General features: G+C 34.9%; 2 protein-coding genes across 4 annotated transcripts; both read left to right on the top strand.

The window, feature by feature from the left end:
- Window positions 1–18,178: 18,178 nt before the first annotated feature.
- LOC121996295 (beta-mannanase/endoglucanase A-like) lies at window positions 18,179–26,470 on the top strand. Its single transcript, XM_042550214.1, has 9 exons — window positions 18,179–18,279; window positions 18,797–18,855; window positions 23,019–23,026; window positions 23,100–23,416; window positions 23,490–23,616; window positions 23,686–23,970; window positions 24,045–24,147; window positions 24,277–24,684; window positions 26,239–26,470. Exons 3-7 carry the CDS (start codon window positions 23,024–23,026, stop codon window positions 24,111–24,113), a joined length of 801 nt encoding a protein of 266 aa, XP_042406148.1. The 5' UTR covers window positions 18,179–18,279; window positions 18,797–18,855; window positions 23,019–23,023; the 3' UTR covers window positions 24,114–24,147; window positions 24,277–24,684; window positions 26,239–26,470.
- On the top strand, window positions 20,879–22,952 carry LOC121996294 (protein SIS2-like). Of its 3 annotated transcripts, XM_042550212.1 has the most exons (4): window positions 20,879–21,377; window positions 21,481–21,792; window positions 21,864–21,951; window positions 22,019–22,445. In XM_042550212.1, exons 1-4 carry the CDS (start codon window positions 21,046–21,048, stop codon window positions 22,070–22,072), a joined length of 786 nt encoding a protein of 261 aa, XP_042406146.1. In that variant the 5' UTR covers window positions 20,879–21,045; the 3' UTR covers window positions 22,073–22,445. The 3 variants fall into 3 exon arrangements, with proteins under 3 accessions (XP_042406146.1, XP_042406147.1, XP_042406145.1); XM_042550213.1 differs by having other exon boundaries at window positions 21,481–21,951; window positions 22,019–22,952; XM_042550211.1 differs by having other exon boundaries at window positions 21,481–21,951.
- Window positions 26,471–26,715: the final 245 nt, after the last annotated feature.

Here is a 26,715-nt window from a genome sequence, read left to right on the forward strand (position 1 = left end):
ATATCACAATTTGAACCGAAATCAATTGATGAAGTTTTAGTTGATACGGATTGGATTCTAGCAATGCAAGAAGAGTTGAACCAATTTGAGAGAAGTGACGTATGAAAATTAGTTCCAAGACTCAATGATAGTGCAATTGTTACAACAAAATGAGTTTTTAGAAACAAATTGGATGATCAAGGAAAAGTCACTAGAAATAAAGCTAGATTAGTGGCTAGGGGCTTTAATCAAGTTGAAGGACTTGACTATGATGAAACCTATACTCCGGTTGCTCGATTAGAGTCCATACCGATCTTATTAGGATATGTCGCTTATATGAATTTTAAACTTTATCAAATGGATGTGAAATCGACATTCCTAAATGGGTTTATTAAGGAGGAAGTGTATGTGGAACAACCACCCGGATTTGAAGCCATTGATTACCCAAATCATGTTTATAAACTTAAGAAAGTCTTATATGGGTTAAAACAAGCTCCCCGAGCTAGGTATGAAAGACTCTCATCCTTCTTAATCTCCAAAGACTTTAGAAGAGGAACAATTGACCCAACCCTATTTTTAAAGTCTAAGGATGGAGACATTTTTGTTGCACAAGTTTATGTTGATGACATCATTTTTGGTTCAACAAATAATGCACTTCTTCAAGATTTTATTAAACATATGGAAAGTGAGTTTGAGATGAGTCTAGTTGGAGAGCTAAGTTTCTTCTTAGGATTGCAAGTCAAACAAACCAACGAAGGAACTCATGTCTATCAAACGAAATTTGCTAAGGAACTTATCAAGAAATTTGGTTTGGAAAATGCTAAGGTAGTATCTACTCCTATGTGAACTAATACCAAAATAGATAGTGATCAAGAAGGAAAATTAGTAGACCCAACGAAATATAGAAGTATGATTGGTAGCTTGTTATACCTAACCGCTAGTAGACCGGATATACTCTTTGCGGTAGGTATGTGTGCAAGATACCAATCACGTGCCAAGGAATCTCATTTAGTGGCGGTAAAGAGAATTTTGAGATACGTCAAGAGTACCCTTAATGTAGGTCTTTGGTACCCTCGAACTCAAAATTTTGATTTAATTGGGTATACTGATTCCGATTATGCAGGTTGCAAATTAGATAGAAAGAGTACTAGCGGTGGATGTCAATTTCTTGGACCTTCCCTTGTAAGTTGGAGTAGTAGAAAAGAACCTTGTGTGGCCTTGTCCACAACCGAAGCCGAGTATGTGGCAATGGGTGGTTGTGTCGCTCAATTGCTTTGGATGATGCATACCTTAGAGGATTATGAGCTACACTATTCAAAGGTCAAGGTATTATGTGATAACGTAAGCACTATCAATTTGACCAAAAATCCAGTGCATCACTCTAGGACAAAGCACATTGATGTCAAACATCACTTCATTAGAGATCATGTGACAAAAGGAGATATTGAACTACTTTATGTTTAACCAAAATCTAACCTTGTCGATATTTTCACTAAGCCTTTACCCGAAGTAGAGTTCACTTCCATTCAGAGAGAACTTGGTTTATGCCTTGTAGAATAGTAGACTTCACATTGCATGATTCCATGAATTTAAAAGTAAGGGTGCTACTTGACTATATCTCACAAAGGACCTAGGATGCCTTACTTGTCTTTAGGAATTAAGTGAGTAACTAGGAAGATGCATTTGGTTCATCATGTCAGTTATGATGCATTATATTGAGCCAAAATGACATCTAGAGATATTAATCCTTTAGTGGACCAATCATTGAAAAGCTTGTGTACAATCAATGTGCTCATTGCTCCTAGAATGTGATTGGAAATTTCAAATTCTAAAATATTACATGTCATTATGCATTGTGGTCGCAAAGACATTCACATTTGAACTCAATGCATAATTCTCATGTAAATAACTGGTAGAGATGTATTCGGGCTTGGCCAGGTCCAATCTATTAAGGCGTTACCTAAACTAGCGTGTTAAAATCAAGGTTGCATCTTTATAATCTTGATGGTCATAGGGTTGGTATCTATCTTAAGATCCGAGTTGGATACACTTTCACACTTATTTTTCCCAAATCGATATCAACATAACAAACCTCTCCATCAAATTTGAGCATTTTTGGGGGTCTAGAGAATATTTGGCGCATTTCTGAAACTCGGATTCTGCAAAATTAAACTGTATGTCAGTCAACTGATACAAACATCAGTCGACTATTGCAGTTGACTGATAGCACTATTCCGCGATGCAGAACCATTCTGTATGATTTTTATTTGGAGTGCAGTCGATTGCATGTTTCATTAGTCGACTGCATGTTTTAGCAGTCGACTGGTGCCCTCATTCTATATAAAGCACACCCGATTGGGCGGCGGCAGAAACCTTAGTTTTTCGTCGCCGCCCTCTGTTTTTCGCTGACTGATCCTGTTGCTTGCCTCCTCCGACTCCTCCTTGCTCTCAAAATCCTTCTAAACCCTTGGATCTACGCTTCCCTTCCTCCAGCCACCTCACTTTCTCTCTGAAACGTGGTCAAGGGGCAGATCCAGGTCTAGATTTGGGGATTTCGTCGTTCCATCTCCAACCAGTCGATCAGCGGCATATGGAGCGTCGGTAATGTTTCCTTTTTCGCTTGACTCTTCAAATTTGGGTTTGATCCATGTCTAAATTCATTTTCATGTTCTGTTTGCTTCTTGTTTAGCTCAAACTGGACACTTGTTTTCCACTTGCATGATTTAGGGTTAGGCAAAAGCGTCGAGTTGATGAGGGCACCTCTCGGCAGCCTCCACCACCACCTTCCGGTGGTCGGTTTCCGTCTGAGGCTAGCCGACACCGCTTTGAGAATACCGACTTTCAGATGACGAGCTGTCGGTATCTCAATCGGTCATATTTTACTAGAATTACCCCTGAGATCATTGAGATTGGTGTGTATTATGGGTTAGACAAACTATTTTATTGCATGACTACTGTCAATTTAGATATGTGTTGGGAGTTTTATAATAATCTGTGTCCATGTAATCCCGATAGTCATGCATATGTCTCTATGGTAGGCAGGAGATCCATAAACTTCACCCCTGATATCATATGATCCTTCTTAGGTTGTAGATGGTCTACTAGCACATTTACGTGTTTCCCCCGGGTTGAGGAGCCACTAGATGCGTCCCTTTCCCATGTCTCCATTGATATGATTCATCAGCATTATTTTCATGCTCTCAGGGCTCCACTCAAATGTATCTTTGATGTCACACGCATGTCAGCCCCCAGCTATGTTTTCTATAAGGCTGTCATTGCCTGTCTCCTGCCCATAAGGACCAAAGGGCAAGCTAAGATTTGCATTCCTCATTTAGTTATGATGTATGCCCTCGAGCAGTGTTTTGATATCGATATTGCTCTTCAGGTCTATGAGTCTATCATTCATTTCTCTCGACCAGTACAGGGGAAGTTATACATGCCCTTCTGTCATGTCTTGACATCATTTCTCATTACTAAAGGGATAGACGTCACTAGGGGTGTCTTGCATCAGTTGTCTAAGGGCTTTAACCAGTTAAGGTCTTGCTAGCTTTCTTTAGCTCAGATTGAGCAGCGTGACGGTGTTATGGTGTGGCGTCGCCGCCCTGGCCAGGATGATTTTGATTCAGATGATGATGCGGAGGAGGTCCCTGCCCCTGCTCCAGAGTCGGCGCATGCCTCCCTACGGGAGCGAGTCTTTCATTTGGAGGAGTGTGTTCGCGAGGAGTTTCGGACTATTCGTTAGCAGCAGACCGAGATGTTTGATATGATGTGGTGCTGGGATCTTGCCTATCAGGGTCCTCCTCCTCCTCCTTCCCATGATGATGCTTCGCGTAGGGACTATGTTTTGTTGCTTGGTGTCAGGTGGACTTTTGGCTCTGATTTGTTTACTCTTTCTCACCTTGAACACTGTTGATGATGTTGTAGGATGTTATTATCTCCTTTGACTATGTCTTTTGAGACCTCTTGTATTTCTATCTATGCATGCTAGTTCTGTTTATGATTTTTTTTTGGTACGGTTTTGCCTATGCTTATGTTTCACTGTTAATAACTATTCATGTGCGCCCGTGCTTCTGTTTACTCTTATACGGGGTCTTTATATGCTTGATTCTTTAGGGAGTATCCTGTGCCTTTCGGCCCTGTCTTTCTGAACTTGTTGCTTCCTCCATCCTTTTTGATGTTTGTCAAAGGGGGAGGATAAGACAAGTTTAAGTTAGAATGTTTTTGATAGAGCATATGCTAAGGGGGAGTTTTGGATGTCATGACTTATGTTTCATGATAGAGCATATGTTAAGGGGGAGTGTGGATGTAAAGCTTTATGTTTCATGATTATACCATGCTTACAATTTTCAAAGTTATGAAATTTTATTCTTCATGATTTTATGTTTCATGATAACAAATACTAAAGTTCCGGATGTTGTGTTTCATGCTTACATTATGTTTGCAATTTCAAAGTTACTATTATGTCTAACTTAAACATATTGTTATACATCAAAAAAGGTGGAGATTGTTGATACAATCGACCTAGGATTAATTGGGACGATCATTGTTTTTGATGTGTGTGTCAAAGAGTTTAAGTTAGGTTTTATATTGATTCTAATATATACTTAAGTTGTGCAGGACTTGGTAAATTATACAAGCTTGGAAAATCATCTTATGGCTCAGGTACTTGAAGATTGGTGAAGGATGGTGCATCCGAGGGACCACGGACAAGGAGCAACGGAGTGAAGGGAAGTGAACCTCGAGGCAAACGTGAAGGATGCCACGAAGAAGAGCTGCAGACTTGAGTGCATCTGAGGGACAAAGGCTGAGGAGGAAGACTTCAAGAGCAACTCCGAAAAGGATGAGTGAGAGCGTGTACATTGACACCAGTCGACTGATACAATCGACTGGGAGCGAATAGAATGGTTCTGTTCGTTCAGCTCGCAAGTGCCAGTCGATTGCATATTTTATCAGTCGACTGGTATAATGTCGTTGAGATGATGACGCACAAAATCTCCACAGATTTGAACGACACAGTAGCCGTTGTGTGCTACCAGTCGACTACATGTTTCAGCAGTCGACTACATGTTTCAGCAGTTGACTGGTATCGAAATTTTCAGTAACCTGTATATAAGGTTAGAAGCTTGGAGAGACAAACTTAACTGATTTAAAATTATTGTTTAAGCTCTCCAAGTGACCTCCAAGACTTAATACTCTCATTCTCTTCTTCCTAAGCTCATTTTTAATCTTGTGAGAGGAAGAGATAATCTTGTAAAAATTTCTCCACCTTCGTTCTTGCATCGAAAAGGAGAAGATCATAGTGAAGTTTGATTGAGTGTGTGCGTGCCTTGGATTAGTCACCTCAAGGAGGTGGAGACCAAGTAAATCAAGGAGTTAGCCTTGTCTTCTTATTGTTTTTCAATTTTGCTTCTTTTTGTGCTTCCGCTAACGAATTGTAGGTAACAAATTGGAAGAAAAGCTATTCACCCCCTCTAGCCTAACGCAAAGATCCTATCAAATAAGTGGAGATATACTCCTTCCTATATTAGTAAGTTGAGAGCTTTGTTAGAGCAAGTATCAACTAATTTCATATTGCAATTGTTAAATAATTATTTCTAATTTGATAAGTTATTAGTGAACTAGTCCCTACCCCCCCTATGAAAAAACATTTGTAGAAAATCTTCCTCAGCTCGATATTACTCCACATCCATTAAAGGCATCACCGACACATGATATAGAAGGCAGTTGCCCAACTGACAGTGAATATCCTAAATGTATTATTCATTATAACTGAATCAAGAAGCTAGCAATGGAGAACGATCAACTAAATGAAAGGGTGAAAGAATTACTTAGAATAGAAAATCATGACATCTTGGCTGAATTAAGTGACCCTATAGTGGATCCTCATCCTGAACTTGTTGCTTCTAGAATAAGGACTAGGAGAGGTCGTGATTGAAGTCGCTATGATTACAGAGATATTCCTATTAATAGTTCTACGTAGTTAAAGTTGTTATCTCTGAAGAAGAGAAGCAAGATAAAAATCAACAAGTCTTCAGAGAACATCACAATATCTATAGTTGGTCTTGACGGGGGAAAATAAAAAATTGATATGGCTGATAGAGAAGAAGAGGGAGAGTGTATATCAATTCTAGAAGAAAATTCTGAAGAATATGTCAAGAAGGACGTTGAAAGAATTGACATATTTAACAAAATGATAATGCAAGTCATTGCAGTAAGTTTGTATGTACATATCAATTAGTTTTAGTTCTTTGATTTCAATCACTAACTATAATTTTTTTTTTGTTTGTGGTAGTCTTTGAAAAAACAATTTAAAACTCTTAGGAAGGAAAAATAAAATGAAGATGTTTTCTATTTATTAAATGCATTGAAAAACTAAAGTATGCTAGTTTTAATCCCTCATTATATAATTATTTTAATTTTGTGACAAGTATAAAAATTCACAAGTTATAATATTTATTAACATAATTAAAAGTAATTGATTTTCTTTTCAGGCCTATTACAGAACATGGTTGGGATGAAGCACCTTTTTGCTTAACTACAACTTCCTTATGAAGGCGCTGGAATTCCGTTCTATTTAAATTTCCATGTACACAAATTGTACAAGTACAAAACTTTTCCTAACAACCTGCATTTTCGATCAGACATGTGTTTAATCAATCAAGCAAGTTCTTGAATGATCAAAGCACACCTTGATCGAAGTACAAGATCGCTGACCTCTTGTGTTGGTATTCCAAAAACGATACAAAGAAAACTAACTAATTACGTAGCAGAATTAAAGAACTAGTTATACCTTTTCTTTGTAGCTAAAGACTTCTTGATCTTCTGCTGTATTCCTTTCCTCTTCTTCGGCGTCGTGTGGGCGACGATCTACCAAGACAATACCACCCTCCTTCTCTTCTCGGTTTACAAATTGTCGGCTATAAAAGGAGGCTCTAGGATGGGGCACCTTCTAATCTTCTTCTTCTTCTTCTTCTTCAAGTTTTTCCTCTTCTCCAAGCCACCGGCCACCAAGTGATCTAGAAAGGAGGGGCGCCGACCCTAGCAAGGAGGGGCACCGACCCTCAAGGATGAGGGGAGGGGCGCCGTCCCTAGCTTGGGAAGAATGGTGTTGGCCCTTTGTGGAGGTGAAGGTGGCGTCGGCCACCAAGGAGGAAGAGGGGAGGTGAGGGGCGCCGGCTACAAGGAGAAGGATGTGTGCGGTCAACCCTAGGAGGAGAGAAGAGAATTGTGTAATTAGAAAATTAGGTTTTAGGGGCCACCACCTACTCCTTTTTATAGGCTTGCCATCGGTTACAAGGAAAGAAAAAATAACAGAATTTTGTTTAGAAAAATCTAAACCAAAACCAAGTTAAACTAAACTAAGTTATGGATGGGTGGATGCGAGGCTTTATATAGAGGCTACAATAGGGACCTAAAGGATGAATTGGTTCAGGCCTCCTGATGGGCTTGAGCTTCCTGTATTCGGCCCGAACACCCAACCCAAGTCCATCAATAATAACTCATATAACTAAAGGGTTATTAGTATCAGAGCTAGGACACCTTAGAAGGACTAACCGTCGACTGAAGCAAACAAGAAATGGTTGGAGCTAGCATCTACCCACCAACATTCAAGGGGGAGTTTACGTTTTGGAAGCAACGAATAGAGGTATTTTTTTAAAACATATTTTAATATTTTATTAATAATAAAATATGGTTATGAAGCACTGAAGAACACGAACGGAGAAGAAATTGAAAAACACCACTGGACCAAAAAACAGCGCGGTGATTTTACATCAAATGGTAGGGTTGAATTTCATCTTTTAAGCATACTACCGGTTGAAGATCTCGACAAAATCGACGACTATCAAAGTGCAAAAGAACTTTGGGAAATGTTCTTAAAGCTCCATGAAGAACCAAAAGAAGCCGAATCCAACTCCTCAATGGACACCAAGTCATCATCAGAAGAATTTGAAACCGAGGAAATCGCCGAAACAACTCTAATAGCCAAGTACCTACCAGAAGATGAAGCAAGCTCATCCTTAATGAATAATGAAAGCATCGATGAAGAGGGAGTATTCTCAGAGGAAATGATCACTATAGGGGGAGCATCAGAAATCGATATGGTAAGTCAGATAAGTAAACTTCCTCTAGAGCAATTATATAAATTTATGCAAATGCTAAGTAAATTATTGTATAAGAAGAGAATAAAGTATATCAAATCAAAGAAAGAATTTGCATGTCTAAAAGAAGAATTTGAGAAATTAATAGATGAAAATTCAAAATTAAAAGATAAAATAGAAATATTAGAAAAGGATAATTCATGCATAAATATTTCTCTTGCTCTAGAAAGAAATTTCAAATATAATCGAAAACTGAATTGGTATTATAAATTTCACAAGGGATAAATTACAAAATTGTCTAGAAAACATGTTCCTAAAAAATTCTTGATAAATCCATTAGGTAGAAAACTATATTAGGTTCTAAAATCATGATTAAATTAAATATCTTTACATGATTTATGTCAGAAATTAATTAGAACTTAATTTTTTTTATTAAAGAAAACTTTTTCGAACTTTTTTTTGATGAATTTTCTATAAACTCTTGAAAAGTCAATTATTGAAATTTTATACTTCTGCAGAGTCACTTGCTATTATATATTCTATAAATTCTCAAAAAAATCTCAAATTGTTTTTTAATAACCATGCATAAGCATTTTTTTTTTAAATCTGACTTTATGTAGAACAGAAGTTATTTTTAATATATATATATATACTGCTCTATTATTATAAAAATTTTCAGGTTTTTTTTTCAAGTCTAAAAATCCATATTTTCAACTACTTAAACTTCTTGATTTTTTTTCCTTTTTTTTTAAACCCTTAGACTTTTTAGACATTCCAAGTAATATATTTAACATAACTCACTTTTAATATGATCAAAAGGGGGAGTAGTAAAAATTAAGTTTAGGAGGAGTGTAGTACAAAATTTTAAAATTTTAGTTTTTACACTTAATTTTTATACTTACAAAAATTTTTGTACATGAATTTTTTTTTTATAAACTGTTATTTGTTTACCCTAACTTAACTTGGGTTTGATCACAACAAAAAGGGGAGATTGTTGGTAACCCAAGGTGATTTTGTTGTGATCAACCAAATCATGTTAGGTCTGTTGACTTTTAACCATATGTCTAAGTGTGCAGGAACTTAGGAGCACAAAAAGTCGAGCAAAAGACGCAACTAGCAAGAAGGACGGCATGAGAGAGAGCCAACGGGCTTGGTACGTGTGAGGGATGAGGCACTGCGGAAGAGTATGCGGGCAGATGAGAAGGGAGAGTGCAATGTTTCTAAGGGATGAGAAGCCAGAGTGGAAGGTTGCTCGAAGAGACGAGCAAAAGACGCAACCAACGAGAAGGACGGCACGGGAGAGAGCCGACAAGCTCGGTGCATTTGAGAGACAAGGCAATGTGGAAAAGTACACCAGCGGACAAGAAGGAAGCACACGACGATTCTGATGAACAAGAAGCCAGGAGCAGAAAGTTGCTCGAGAAGGCCGGAAGTTGGGTTCGGGTGAACCCTATTCCAGATGGCCAAGATCACCCAAGCAAGCGAAGCCGGAGCAGAAGACCCGAATCAAGGCGAGCAGAACCGGAGCGGAAGACTGGGACCGATGTTTATCTGAAACACGTCAAAAATGATCTGTTACGACAGGGATAAAGTTTTATCCCTCTCCAGGTGCTTGAAACCCTTCCAGACGTCCCGACCAGGGTTATAAATACAACCCTAGTCTCAAAATCTAGATGAGGATCGACTTGAGAAGCACTTATAATTGATTCTACTTGATTCTAGGTTTGTTATTGTGAGTTATTGACGTTGTAAAAGGCTTCTCCGTCTGAAGGAGACTTTGATAGAGAGCTTCAACTACCTTGGATTGACAACTTTCCAATTATAACCAAGTAAATCGTTTGCGCCTCTTATTTCTTTTAATCTCTTATTTATTATATTCAAGTGTTAATTTAATTTAGCTTGTAAAGTTCGAGAAAGGTTATTTTAATTTTATATGGCTATTCACTCCCTATAATCGGCTACCCAAGGGATCCAACAGAAGGCAAAATAATAACGAATGTTTTAACTTATAACTAATGGAGGCATCATAATTTTATACTCATTTAATTTATATATTTTCTTCTTAAGATATATATACTCTTTTAATTTATATATTTTATACTGTATTTTATTCTTTTTTATTTTTCTTTATTTAATTTTTATTCTTAATATAAATATATAAAATTTTGATATATTGCGTGTCCGCACAGTGCGCGACTGTGCGCGTGTAGAGGATATCACTCGTTTTATTTTTTTTAAATTTTTTAATTAAAAAAATAAATAAAATATTTTTTGTAAATTTTATTTCTAGGGTTCAGGCTTTGGGTTATAGTTTTTAAGTTATTTTTTTTTTAGATTTTATCTATAGAGTTCAGGCTTTCCAATTATGTTATAGTGTTTGGTTTTAAAAAAAATAAAATAAAATAAATTTAAGTATTTATTGAGTATTTTAATATGTTGAGGGGATATATTAATGTATTAGAAATTTATATAAAGAAATGTTTATTTTTTTAATAAATAAAATATTTTTTTAAAATTTTATTTCTAGGGTTCAGGATTTGGGTTATAGTTTTTAAGTTATTTTTTTTTAGATTTTATCTATGGGGTTCAGTTTTCTCAATTAGATTATAGTGTTTGATTTAAAAAAGTTTAAAATAAAATAAATTTAAGTATTTATTGAGTATTGTAATATGTTAGGAGATATATTAATGTATTAGAAATTTATATAAGGAAATATTTATTTTTAAATTAATTTTTTAAATTTAAAATATAAAAAAAATAAAAAAAACGATTGATTTCCTGCACGCGCAATTCCTATGGACTCATATGGATGTCACTTTTTTTATTTTTTAAATACCTTTTTTATTCTTCCTTCTCATCGAAAAGCTCAACACGCCACCGCCAGACTGCTGTCGCCCTGCCCACCGCTGAGCTGAGAGGAAGTCTTGGCGGCCAGGGGATCTAGTCGCGCCGGATTCCGGCCACGATTACGTCGGAATCCGGCCCCGATCTCGTCGGAATTCGGCGCGAACGCGTTCAGTCGTGACGCGACCGGAATCAGGCGCGATCATGGCCGGATTCCGGCGCGACTAGATCCCCTCGCCACCGAGACTTCCTCTCAGCTCGGCGGTGGGCAGGCGGCAACAGTTGGAATCCATGTCGCGATCCCCGACGGATTCACCCCGAGTTATAGTGTGGGTGGGTCCAGGCGGCCGGAGGTCGCCGGCGGTGGGCAGCTCGGCGACGGACAGGCGGCTACAGCCAGAATCCATGCCGTGATCACCGATGGGTTCACCCCCGGGCTATAGAGTGGGTGGGTCTAGGCGGCCGGAGGCCGCTGACGGTGAGCAAATGGCCAGCGACCGGGCCGGTGGCGGGTGCGCGAGGAGGCACGGTGAGCTGCTTCGGTTCGGCGAGAATGAAGGAAAAACAGAGAAGAGAAAAAGATTTTATGAAAAAAAATGACATAGCGGGCGGTCCGTACCATTTCGTAGATAAAAAATCGTAGACTAACATTTCTCATATATATATATATATATATATATATATATATATATATATATATATATATATATATATATATATAAAAAGAACAAAAATTTATTCTTTGTATTTTTATTTTTAATTTTATATTCTTTTATTTTATATATTTTATGCTCTATTTTTCTCTATTTTAGTTTTCTTTATTTAATTTCTATACTCTTTTATATATTTGTATTTTTCATCTAAGGTCTAAAAAAGGACATTAACATTAACATACTTTAGTTTTGGGCTTCATCAAAGTACGTGAGCTTCATCAAAGTTCATTTGTAAAGAGGGAAGTTTTTTAATCAAGTAGTAAGAATTTTAAATGTATATAAATTATATTTTAAATTTATCTCGGATAGATAAATAAGAAAGAAAAAATATGTATCCTCAAAATTAATCGAGAAAAACTTAAACATATGGAATATTAAAAAAAATTAATTGTTTTTTAAAAGAAAGCTTTTACTGAAACGGTAGGCAACAGGACCTGGGGAAGGCCAGTGAATGCCACTCGTGCCCAAGATTGAGCTAGGTTTTTAATGTAGATAATAATAATAATATAATTAATAAAATATAAAAGATATAAAATCTTTTAATCGTTAGTACCATAAAATAATTATTTTACGCAAATTTTTTAAGAGTCTTTCTATTTTGAAACTTGGTACAATAATTTCATTATCAATGGTTAAAAATATATTTTTTTTTTTCAAAAATTTTATTATTATATTTAGTTGACACCATTTAGTCATCTTTTCAAATTAACTAATTTTAAGAGTGATTGATCTGACCTCACGAAAATTTTTCATCGACGATTAAGATAAATTAAGAAGTGCTTATGGAAACCTATCTTAACTGTTAGCGTTCATAGGTCTTTTTCTCACTAGAGGAAAAATCCCTTATAATATATATTTTTCTCTATATAGACAGTAAAACTATCATTTGTTCAATCATCATCCTTTCAATTGTGCTACTTATCTTACACAATTCTAATGATAGAAAACATTTTTTCTACCATCACAGTTAGTATAATTAATATCAATGTCAAAAGTTTATAAATCAATGAATGCATCAAGACCTTTCAAAGATCTTTAAAATTATTCAACCCTTGAATTGTTTGAATGCATATCAAATATATAACTTTCAAGTTAAATATATAAGTTTTAAATATAAGTTTTAAGTTAATCATTTTAAGATCAAATCTTAAGAAAATATATAAGATAAAACTCAACTAGTTGCATTGTTTTATGTCAAAAGTAAAAAATAAATTTTATAAATACAAACAAGCTACATAGAGGAGACTTCATGCCTGTCTATAAGAAATAATCATTTAAAGAAAATATATAAGATAAAATTCAACAGTGTTTATGTCAAAAGCAAAAAATAAATTTTATGAATACAAACCAGCTCCACAGAGGAGACTTCATGCCTGGCTATAAGAAATAATCATTTAACTGTTAAAGTTGCACGTCATGGAATAAATTAATATGATAGTAATACAAATTTATTATTTCTGGTAGATTTCAATAGGGACAACCACCTGATACTTAACATGCGAATATATCACTCATTTTTATTGATATGCAGATTTATGAAAAATAATATGACTCATAATTACGGAATATCTAGATAGAAACCAAATATGAAATTGAAATAATAAGTATAATATAGAGGCACCTATTTAAATTTTAAAATAATCCATTTAATTATTTATTTATGCTTGAAAAATATTTAAGAAGATTAAACAATCGATGTCCCCACCTTAAGTCTAATTTTTATTTTGCACACTACAAAAAAACTACAATTTAGGGACGAAATTTTGGGACGAATAAAATTCGTTGCATATTTGGGACAGATTTTGCAACGAAAAAATAATTCATCGCAAATTAGCAACGAATATAGAAACGAAAAAAGGTCGTTGCAAATTAGTAACAAATATATTTTCGTCGCAAAACTCGTTGCCAATCAGCGTCGAAAAATAACTTTCGTTGGAAAAATTAAAAAATTTGCGTCAAAAAAAATGTTCATCGCAGAATTTGACATAAACATATAAATTTTTGCGACAAATATCTGATTTCATCGCAAATTGGAAACAAATATATATTCGTCGCAATTATCGTCGCAAATTTGGCACGAAATTCCGAGGTCGTCGCAAATTTCTATTTTTTTAAGTGAGACTTTAAAAATTTGGAAGATGACCCTAGAGATTTCAGAATGACACGAAACAAGTTTTTATGGGTTCGTATCGTTCTCCTCATCTTACTAGTGGGCCCAAACAAAATTTTCAATCAATATTCTGACGTTTATAAATTTTCTAACCCGAACGAGTAATAAATATTAAAATCCTAATTCAAAAATTTATAAACGTCGGAATATTAGTTAAAAATTTTATTTGGGCCCACTAGTAAGATGGTGAGAATGATACGAACCCATAGAAACTTGTTTCGTGTCATTCCGAGCATTGTAGGGTCATCTATCAATTTTTTAAAGTATCAAATAAAAAAACAAAGAAAAAGAAATTTTGGGACGAAATTTGGAATTCGTCCCTAATTTGGGACGAACCTGGAAGTTCGTCGCAAATTTGGGACGAATTCCCAGTTCGTCGCATATTTTAAAATTTTCAAATATCAAAATAAATGCGTCCAAAATACGGGAGATGAACATACAGAGCTCCGAATCACATGAAACAAGTTCCTATGGGTTTATATCGATCTCATGATCGCAACGATGCCCTCAAATATTTTTTAAAAAATTTTAATCGTAATAATAAGTGGAAGGAGTTCATGAAACTTAAGAGTTAGTGAAAAAGAGTTAGTGTTTGAAAATGGTGAAATGATGTTGGAATTAAAAAATTACTCACCTAAAAATATTGCGTGAAAAAAATATTTGAGGTCACCATTGCGATCAGGAGATTGATACGAAACCATAGGAACTTGTTTCATGTGATTCGGAGCTCTGTAGATCCATCTCCCGTATTTTGGATGTATTTTTTTATTTGTGAAAAATTACAATTTTGCGACGAACTCGGGAATTCGTCCCTAAATAGGGACGAATTCCCGAGTTCGTCGCAAATTTCTATTTTTTTAAGTGACACTTTAAAAATTTGCAAGATGACCCTAGAGATCTCGGATTGACACGAAACAAGTTTCTATGAGTTCGTATGGTTCTCCTCATCTTACTAGTGGGCTCAAACCAAATTTTTAACTAATATTCTGACGTTTATAAATTTTCTAACCCGAACAAGTAATTAATATTAAAATCTTGGTTCAAAAATTTATATACGTCAGAATACTAGTTAAAAATTTTGTTTGGGCCCACTAGTAAGATGATGAGAATGATACAAACCCATAGAAACTAGTTTCGTGTCATTCCGAGCTCTCTAGGGCCATCTATCAAATTTTAAAGTATCAATTAAAAAAAAAATAAAAAAGAAATTTTGGGACGAAATTTGGAATTCGTCCCTAATTTGGGACGAATTCCCGAGTTCGTCGCAAATTTCTATTTTTTTAAGTAAGACTTTAAAATTTTGGAAGATGACCTAGAAATTTTGGAATGACACGAAACAAGTTTCTATGAGTTCGTATCGTTCTCCTCATCTTACTAGTGGGTCCAAACAAAATTTTTAATCAATATTCTGACGTTTATAAATTTTCTAACCCGAACGAGTAATATATATTAAAATCCTGATTCAAAAATTTATAAACGTCGGAATATTAGTTAAAAATTTTGTTTCGGCCCACTAGTAAGATGGTGAGAACGATACGAACCCATAGAAACTTGTTTCGTGTCATTCCGAGCACTGTAGGGTCATCTATCAATTTTTTAAAGTAATAATTAAATAACAATGAAAAAGGAATTTTGGGACGAAATTTGGAATTCGTCCCTATTTTGGGACGAACCTGGAAGTTAGTTGCCAATTTGGGACGAATTCCCAGTTCGTCGCAAAATTTAAAATTTTCAAATATCAAAATAAATGCGTCGAAAATACGGAAGATGGACCTACAGAGCTCCGAATCACATGAAACAAGTTCCTATGGGTTCGTATCGATCTCATGATCGCAACGATGCCCTCAAATATTTTTAAAAAACTTTTAATCGTAATAATAAGTGGAAGGAGTTCATGAAGCTTAAGAGTTAGTGAAAAAGAGTAAGTGTTTGAAAATGGTGAAGTGATTTTGGAATTAAAAACTTACTCACCTAAAAATATTGTGTGAAAAAAATATTTGAGGTCACCGTTGCGATCAGGAGATCGATACGAACCCATAGGAACTTGTTTCATGTGATTCGGAGCTCTGTAGGTCCATCTCCCGTATTTTGGATGTATTTTTTTTATTTATGAAAAATTACAATTTTGCAACAAACTCGGGAATTCGTCCCTAATTAGGGACGAATTCCCGAGTTCGTCGCAAATTTATATTTTTTTAAGTGACACTTTAAAAATTTAGAATATGACCCTAGAGATCTCGGATTGACACGAAACAAGTTTCTATGGGTTCGTATGGTTCTCCTCATCTTACTAGTGGGCCCAAACCAAATTTTTAACTAATATTCTGATGTTTATAAATTTTCTAATCCGAACGAGTAATTAATATTAAAATCTTGATTCAAAAATTTATATACGTCAGAATACTAGTTAAAAGTTTTGTTTGGGCCCACTAGTAAGTTGGTGAGAATGATACGAACTCATAGAAACTTGTTTCGTATCATTCCGAGCTCTCTAGGGCCATCTATCAATTTTTTAAAGTATCAATTTAAAAAAAAATAAAAAAGAAATTTTGGGACGAAATTTGGAATTCGTCCCTAATTTGGGATGAATTCCCGAGTTCGTCGCAAATTTCTATTTTTTTAAGTAAGCCTTTAAAAATTTGGAAGATGACCCTAGAGATTTCGGAATGACACGAAACAAGTTTCTATGGGTTCGTATCATTCTCCTCATCTTACTAGTGGGCCCAAACAAAATTTTTAATCAATATTCTGACGTTTATAAATTTTCTAACCTGAACGAGTAATAAATATTAAAATGCTTATTCAAAAATTTATAAACGTCGGAATATTAGTTAAAAATTTTGTTTGGGTCTATAGTAAGATGGTGAGAACGATACGAACCCATAGAAACTTGTTTCGTGTCATTCCGTGCACTGTATGGTCATCTATCAATTTTTTAAAGTATCAATTAAAAAAACAATGAAAAAGGAATTTTGGGACTAAATTTGGAATTCGTCCCTAATTTGGGACGAACCTAGAAGTTCGTTGCCAATTTGGGACGAATTCCCAGTTCGTCGCAAAATTTAAAATTTTCAAATATCAAAATAAATGCGTCGAAAATACGGAAGATAGACCTACAGAGCTCCGAATCACATGAAACAAATTCCTATGGGTTCGTATCGATCTCATGATCGCAACGATGACCTCAAATATTTTTAAAAAATTTTTAATCGTAATAATAAGTGGAAGGAGTTCATGAAGCTTAAGAGTTAGTGAAAAAGAGTAAGTGTTTGAAAATGGTGAAATGATTTTGGAATTAAAAAATTACTCACCTAAAAATATTGTGTGAAAAAAATATTTGAGGTCACCGTTGCGATTAGGAGATCGATACGAACCCATAAGTACTTGTTTCATGTGATTCGGAGCTCTGTAGGTCCATCTCCCGTATTTTGGATGTATTTTTTTTATTTATGAAAAATTACAATTTTGCGACGAACTCGGGAATTCGTCCCTAATTAGGGACGAATTCTTGAGTTCGTCGCAAATTTATATTTTTTTAAGTGACACTTTAAAAATTTGGAATATGACTCTAGAGATCTCGGATTGACACGAAACAAGTTTCTATGGGTTCGTATGGTTCTCGTCATCTTACTAGTGGGCCCAAACCAAATTTTTAACTAATATTCTGATGTTTATAAATTTTCTAATCCGAACGAGTAATTAATATTAAAATCTTGATTCAAAAATTTATATACGTCAGAATACTAGTTAAAAATTTTGTTTGGGCCCACTAGTAAGTTGGTGAGAATGATACGAACCCATAGAAACTTGTTTCGTGTCATTCCGAGCTCTCTAGGGCCATCTATCAATTTTTTAAAGTATCAATTTAAAAAAAAATAAAAAAGAAATTTTGGGACGAAATTTGGAATTCGTCCCTAATTTGGGACGAATTCCCGAGTTCGTTGCAAATTTCTATTTTTTTAAGTAAGACTTTAAAAATTTGGAAGATGACCCTAGAGATTTCGGAATGACACGAAACAAGTTTCTATGGGTTCGTATCGTTCTCCTCATCTTACTAGTGGGCCCAAACAAAATTTTTAATCAATATTCTGACGTTTATAAATTTTCTAACCCGAACGAGTAATAAATATTAAAATCCTGATTCAAAAATTATAAATGTCGGAATATTAGTTAAAAATTTTGTTTGGGCCCACTAGTAAGATGGTGAGAACGATACGAACCCATAAAAACTTGTTTCGTGTCACTGTAGGGTCATCTATCAATTTTTTGAAGTATCATTTAAAAAATAGAAAGTTTGCGACGAATTATGAGGTCGTCCCTAATTTGGGACGAACTTGGCAACGAATTATATTTCGTCGCAAAAATCACAATAATCCCGATCCCTACCGTGCCCTAATTCTTTTTCTTCTCTTCTCCATCTGCTCGTGCGGCGGCTGCGAACCTTCTGCCCTATTCCGGCCACGATCTCCAACAGGTAAAGTTCATTTCTCCCCCTCTTTTTTCCCAAGCATACTAGAGCGTAAGGCGATGGTCGTTGCTTGGTCGCGCCGGCTTTTCTTGCACGGCACGCACGGATCTCCGGCCCCCTATATGCTGCTGTCTGGCCTCGGTGGCCGCTGCCGGTCGAAGGGTCGTTGCCGACCGCCTGGCGACGTTGGCTTGCCGGTTGCCGCCTCCCCTGTGATGCCTCGGGGGCTGATATCGGTCTCCTTCTGCCGTCAGCAGCTGTTGCCGGGCCAGACAGCCACTGATGGCCACTGTCGCCCGCTTGGCGACATTGCCTTGGTGGATGTCGGCCCCCTGTGACGCCTAGGGGGGCTGTTGCCGGTCTCGTGCTGCCATTGGCAGTCCCTGCTGGCTCCTAGTTGCTGCTACCGACCCCGGCTGTCGTTGCCGGCTCTTGTCGGCTGCTGCTTTCCGTGGGTGTCGGTGGCAATAATTGTTTTTGAATCTTATATACAATTGTAAAAATTTTATTGTTTCTTGTGTAGGTTTGTACACCGACGTGGTTTAATTTGGAGAGACGCTCATTGTTGTTCTCCTTTGTCAGGTATATGTATTTAGACTTGTTTATTAATAATGATAGTAATAATGATATTGTATTTATCTATTGTACTATTTCTTGTTTTTATTTTGGTTGTTATATAGTATTTTCATATGTATGTTCACTTGCTACATATTTACCATTAGTTTGTTGTCTAGAAGTTTTTATTAATGTAATTTATTGTAAACAGACAAAATGCAGAATGAAAGAAGTTGGATGTATAACAAGAATTTGCCTAACCGTCGGGGTTTAACTGATGAGTTTATCACAGGCTTAAGACAATTTATGAATTTTGCATGTAGTCAAGTTGAGTATATGGATGACAATAAGATAAGGTGTCCGTGTAGAAAGTGTCATAATGGTAAATTTTTACCCTCTGATAAAGTTGAAGAACATCTTTGTAGATTTGGATTTACCCCGAATTACTATAATTGGACATCTCATGGTGAGCCGTTCATATCTGATGAGGATTATGAACGAAATATACAAATCTCAGTTAGTGGTGATCAGAGTTATTATAATCAACTAAATCCATATCGGAGGATGATAATTGATGCAGCAGGCCAGAATTTCAATCCTGACATGCATGGTACAAGTTCTAGTTATCCTCCACCAGTTGAACAAATGTTTAATACTTATACATCACCATTGGAGGAGGTAGAAGTACCAGGTGTTGATGAAACCTATATTAAATTTCAAGAAGTGTTGAGTGCTGCTGATGAACCATTATGGGCTGGTTGTGACACTCACACGAAATTATCTCTCACCGCAAGACTGTTGAATGTCAAGTCAGAGTGTAATTTGTCGGAAGATTATTTTAATAAGTTTGTTCAAACTTTTAAAGAGGCATTGCCGCATGATAATATATTGCCCAATGATTTTTATAGTATGAAAAAACTTATTAAAGAATTAGGTCTTCCGGTGGAAAGAATTGATGTATGCAGAGATGGTTGTATGCTATATTGGGGAGATAATGCAGATGCAGATGTTTGTAAATTCTGTAATCAAGATCGGTACAAGAGCACTAGAAGGAATCAACAACGACGTAAATCATACAGTCAGATGTTTTATTTGCCTTTAACTCCTAGGTTACAAAGGCTTTATGCATCAAAGGCAACTGCTGAACACATGACTTGGCATGCAAATCATCAAACAGAAGAGGGGTTAATGTGTCATCCATCAGATGCAGAGGCATGGAAAAATTTTGATAGAACATATCCAGAATTTTCAAAGGAGATTCGAAACATTAGATTAGGTCTGTGTGCTGATGGTTTTGCTCCGTTTGGTAAATCAGGCAGAAATTATTCATGTTGGCCAGTTATCGTAACTCCGTATAATCTTCCACCTAGAATGTGCATGAAAACACCCTATATGTTTTTAACTTTGGTTGTCCGTGGACCGCAAAATCCAAAAAAGTTAATAGATATTTATATGCAACCACTGATTGAAGAACTGAAACAATTATGGGATGAAGGTTTTCCTACATATGATGTTCAAACTAATCAGATGTTTATAATGAAAGCTGCTCTTCTTTGGACCATAAATGACTTTCCGGCTTATGGTATGCTATCGGGTTGGAGTACCGCTGGGAGATTAGGATGCCCAATATGTATGGAGAGATCGAAGTCAATCCGATTGAAACATGGAAAAAAGCCGAGTTATTTTGATTGTCATAGACAATTTTTACGACCAAATCATATTTTCAGAAGAAATAAAGATGAATTCACTATGAATAAAATTGAAAGAACCCCTCCACCATTGAGATTAACTGGTGAACAGATTTGGTGGCGAGTAGTTAACTTTTCATCTGTTATTGAAGAGCCACATGGTACAACATATGAATATGGAAGTACACATAAATGGACTAAACGGAGTATATTTTGGGATTTGCCATATTGGTTTAGTCATTTGATTCATCATAATCTCAATGTAATGCATATTGAGAAGAATGTTTTTGATAATCTCACAAATACAGTGATGGATATTAATGGAAAAACCAAAGACAACTTGAATGCAAGAAAAGATATGTGACTCATTTGTAAAAGACCCACTCTTGATGTCGATGAAAATAGTAGGGGACCAAAGCCAAAGGCAGTTTATACATTGAATAAGGATCAGAGACGTGTTGTGTGTGAATGGATTAAATCATTAAAATTTCCAGATGGGTATGTCTCTAATCTTGGAAGATGTGTCGATATGAAAGAATGTAAATTGATTGGTTTGAAAAGTCATGACTGTCATATAATCATGCAAAGACTCATTCCTATTGCCTTTAGGGAACTCTTACCAAATTTTGTATGGGGTGCTATTACAGAGTTAAGCATTTTTCTACATGATATATGCTCCACAGTTTTGAGACAATCACACATGGAGAAATTAGAAAGAGACATTCCAATAATTTTGTGTAACTTGGAAAGGATATTTCCACCTTCATTTTTTGATTCTATGGAACATCTTTTAATTCACTTGCCATATGAAGCCAAAGTTGGAGGACCTGTTCATTTTCGATGGATGTATCCTTTTGAAAGGTAAATTTTTTTTTCTTCTAAACTTCCATACTCTGAATGCATAAAAATTTACTAATTTAATTATAGATTAATATCTAATACAATTTATTTTTATCATCATCAGATTCTTATATCATTTGAAGAAAAAAATCAAAAATAAGGCACATGTTGAAGCATCTATTGTTAATGCATACATTGTTGAGAAAGTGACAACTTTTGCATCATATTATTTTGAGCCTCACGTTCAGAGCAAAAGGCAAAGGTCAAGAAGAAATGATGAAGGCCCTATTGATCCGAATTTAAACTCATTCTCAATTTTTAACTACCTTGGTCGATCAAGTGGACCCTGTAAGCAGAGATATTTAACTGGTCAAGAATGGCGGGCATCCCATACATATATTTTACTGAATTGTCCAGAAGTATCATCATTTTATGAGTTAGTATATATACATATATATTATATTTTTTATGTCATAACATTTAGAGTTATAATTTTTTTTATCGTAGGATTTTTGAAAACTTATATTCTGATTTATCGACACAACAATTTGATCGCTTATGTCAAGAAGAATTTGCACCATGGTTCAAATCATATGTAAGTAGTCTATTTAAATTTAGTTTTAGCTTATGAATTTTGTAATAATTGTCGTATTTGAATTTAGGTTCTTGATAATCAAACTAACCTTCAGCAAGAATTTCTAATCCATCTGGCATGAGGTCCAAAAGCAATGGTACGCACTTGGCCAGCTTATTTCATAAATGGATATAATTTTCATACTGAAAATTATGGAATGGGAAAAACTACAATGAATAGTGGAGTTTGTGTTAAGTCATCCAATGATGGAGATGCAAGCAATGATTTTTATGGTTTGCTGGATGAAATTTTAGAGATAGAATATCCTGGCCCAGAAATGCGAGTAATTCTATTCATGTGTCGTTGGTTTGACCCTATCAGAGGGATGAAGGTGCATCCACGATATAATTTGGTTGAAATAAATCATAAGAGATTGTACAAGAAATATGAACCATTTGTGTTGGCACAGCAAGCAATTCAAGTTTTCTATGCTTCATATCCTAGTCTGAAACGTGACAAAGTTGATTGGTGGGCCGTTTGTAAAACGAAAGCACGGAAAAAAATTGAGGAACGTTGGGAGGGCATTGCTTATCAACAAGAGAAAGTTACAAATACATTTCATACTGAGGAATATATTATTCCAACGTTACGAGATCCCAGCGGAGTAGTCATAAACGTAGATGCAACTGAAATTGATATTGATGATGATGATGATGATGAGGAGGAGGAGGAGGAGGAGGAGGAGGAGGATGACGACGACGACGACGACGATGATGATGATGACGAGGATGATAATGACAATGAGGACTTTGATTTTTTGTAATGGGTAAGTTTTGTTATCTTAATAAAATAAATTTTATGATATTTTATTTTTATATATGATACTGATTTTTAGGAGCAGATTTAGTTTTAATCTGCAAATTACAAAACTCATAGCTCAATTAGTTAATCTGTCTCAATTAGTATATAATTATTTTATTTTTTCATTTTTATATTTTATATGTTAATACTCTGTAGTTTTTTCTATAGGTGATTAGAACTTATATCTCATCGTCGTCTCAGGGATTTGTGCACTCTCTTATTTTTAGGAATTATGGTGAGTTTTTTTTTTCAAATTAGTCATTAAGCATAATATTTGTATTTACTTTATCATATTTTTGAATTTTCAGAATATGTTTCGACGGGGTGGCCGTAGACGGAGCTCTCCAGTTACAGCACCTGCAGACACTGTTGCTACACCCCCAGTAGAGGATGCAGCACCGTCGCATACATCTATGCCAGTACCATCGCATACACCTATGTCAGTCCCATCGCATATATCTATGCCAGTACCTTACTCTACAGGATCACCTTCTCCTTCGGCAGTGCCTTCTCCTTCCACAGTACCTTCACCGATTGAGTCGCCAGTACCCTCTTTCGTTCCTTCTCGACACTCGGTTGCTGAGAGGCTAGACACTCGAGAGCCTATATCCCCTTGTGGAGATTCGTAAGTAGAATCAAACTATTTCATTTTTTAACTATTTTAATTATTTAACAATTTTTTTTGTAATTTATAATAGATTTGATAATTCTGTCCGTGTTATTCACGAGATTAATAGAATTGTGAATAACCATTGGAGAGGAGACTCGATGAGTTATACAAGTACTCCAGCACCGACAAGAGAGCTATGGTGGAGTGAATTTAAGGTATATCTCAATCATTTTATATCTTAAATAAAAGTGAATATATAAATATTTATTTTTCTTCTATTGCAGCGATCATTCACTTGGGACATGATTGATGAGATGGAAAAAAAGAGGATTTTCATGAAAAAATGTGGCGATCACATTCGTCATGTACTCAATCATGCAAAGTCGAGGGGTAAAAAACCACCATTCATCACCGAGGAAAATTGGATAAGGATTTCAAATTTTTGGGAAAGTGAGGAGTTTAAAAAAAGAAGTCACCAGAATAAAATAAATCAATATTTTAATTCTGGAGAATTGTCTGCGACATATGCAGGAGGCTCTATCAATGTGGATGAGTATAGACATAGATTGGTAATTTTTTAACTCTCCTAATATTTTCTTAATCTATTTTACACTATTTATTTATTTCTAATTATCTTTTTTAGACCAAAGAATTGGGAAAGGAGCCTACTTTTATAGATACTTTCACCTGCACATTTCAGAAAAAAAGATAAGACTTGGAGCGGGGACAGAGCTAAAGCAATTAAGGTTTGAATAAACTTTGGATCTTAATTTATAACTTAGAATCTATTATTAATGTATCTGCTCTAAATTTATACTCTTGCATTCCTAAAATTTTATTATTGTAGATTTGTTTTATTTTTTTTTATAATACAGGAAAAATATGTTGAGTTAGAGGTAGCACAGAGATGTTCAGCTTCTGCTAGTTCTGATATTGAGGGGTCTGAGCCGTCTGTTGGTAGTGATTTCAATTTATGGCTACAGGCGAGTGGGGGGCCAAAAAGGGGAGGAAAGATATTCGGAATGGGTTCATTGAGCAGAACCCATAGAGTTGGTCGTATATCTTCTTCCTCCTCCTCACATACCCAGCAGATGCATAACTTGACTGAAGAGGTTTCTCAGTTGAAGGGCATTATAAGAATAGGGATGAAGAAATGAGAGAAATGCGCCGACAACAAGATTTTATTATGCGACATCTTCAGTTAAGTTCTGTTCCAAGTCATATTCCTTCCGGTGACGGTGATGATGATAATGGCGGTGGTGGTGATTCTTGATAAATTTATGGTAAATTTTATGTTTGAATTTTTTTCATGCCATGTTATAGTTGATTCTATATTTTCATTTTACCTTGATACATTGCATCTTATGTCATGTTTGCTATCTATATAAGATAACGCTGCCAAACAAATTCTACTACATTATTATTAATTTAGCTTTGTATCTTCATGTCCTTGCTCTTTTGATTATTTTTTAGAACACCTTATACTGTGATGTGTTATAATAATTCCATGCTGTCTTTGTATAATTTTGATGTTTGAGTTACAATTATGTCATCTTTTTGATGCAGTGACTAGTTTAATTTGGTGATCATTCTTTTGAACCTTTTATAGAGTAACTATCTCTAATATTGATTTGAGTTCTTTTTTCAATTCTTTTACCCGCATTTATATTTTTGTTATTATTTTTGTTGGGACTGGAAATCTTGTTCTAGTATAATCACATTAGTATATATGTAATATATACTAATGTGAGTACTGATGTGTTCTTTTTAAGAGCACTTATACACACATTTAACTATACAAAATTAACCACACAAGTAGTAAAAGGATTATCAATGTACTTATTTCATTATCAATTTCCTTATTTGAAGCTCCTTGAATGCCCTTGTTTGTCGCTGACAATGATTTCATTGAAGCATAAATAACTTAAAGAGGTTTAGGAGAAATTTGACTAAATAACTTATTTCATTATCAAATAGAACTTTTACTATACACTCAAAATTATAGGTCTACCTAATTTTATTTCATTGCAAAATGATTCAATTATGAACCTTCACGTACAACATTATGTTGGCAAAACAGAATGTTATTGTAGCCTGTTTGAAGATATGGATGCTGGTGATTAAACAAAATTGTTATATATATATATTTGAAGAAATTTAAGTAGATTGATGAATCTTAAATTAAAAGGTAGGATATGCAATTAGAGATTAAGATGCTAGCATGTGGATTGAAACCTTAAGCCAACAGTCCTATTAAAATTTATTGAATTTCTCCTTAGGTATATAATTTGAGTCTATGACAGTTACTTGCTCATATGGGGCTCCAAGATCCTTTTTTTTTGTCAAACTGTAGGATCCTCACATTCGTGAAACAAGATATTTAATTTAGTAAACACGGAAATATAGTCCAATTTACAAGAATACTATTATGATTGCATATTAGCAAGTTGATTGGTAATCATCAAGGTATATAACAATGAGAATAATCACTGATCTGGTGATATTAAATCACATAAAAATTGTTCCAATGGAATTAGTTGTATATATGAATATGATGTGTTTAGTTTTGGGATAATTTGTTGAACTTGTTGTTTGAATTTTGGTTATTTGTATATATGAACATGAGGCTTGACCAAAGGATATGAATTGCAAACAACTTTAATTTACATTGATACTTTGCATTTTATATCATGATGATACTTTGCATGCTATGACAAACAATCTTAGTAACAAATTTCATTCATGTATATAAATGTTAGATACAAATATCATTAATATGTTTGGTACATTTTTTTAATTATAAATGTTACTTATTGTCTGTTTGTAATTTGACGCAGGAAAAGAAGCACGGAAGGTGACCGAAGCTCCTGAGACATGATGATATGTATTTTATTTTCTTTTGAATGTCTTGTTACATTTGTTGTTTGGATTATTATAGAACTTTCATGTTTGATATTATGAGTTGTTGAACTTGTTTGGATTTTGGTTAGTTGTATATATGAATATGATGTGTTTAGTTTTGGGATGATTTGTTTGGATATAAGATATATGGATTATGGATGTGTTGGATATGATGTGTTTAGGTTCGAGATGATTTTTTTGGATGTCGTATATGGATGTATTGGATATAATTTGTTAAAGATGTTGTAATTGTAATATGTAAACAGAAATACAGAAAAATCAAAAAATAGTTTCTGGATTTTTTTTTTGGGACAAATTTTGCGACAAATATATTTTTGTCGTGAATGTATCGTAAAATTCGTCCCAAATTTCGTCGCAGATTTGGGACAAAAATTAGTTTTTTGTCGCAAAAG

The sequence above is a fragment of the Zingiber officinale genome, chromosome 6A (assembly GCF_018446385.1).
Source record: "Zingiber officinale cultivar Zhangliang chromosome 6A, Zo_v1.1, whole genome shotgun sequence".
Classification (NCBI taxonomy): Eukaryota; Viridiplantae; Streptophyta; class Magnoliopsida; order Zingiberales; family Zingiberaceae; genus Zingiber; species Zingiber officinale.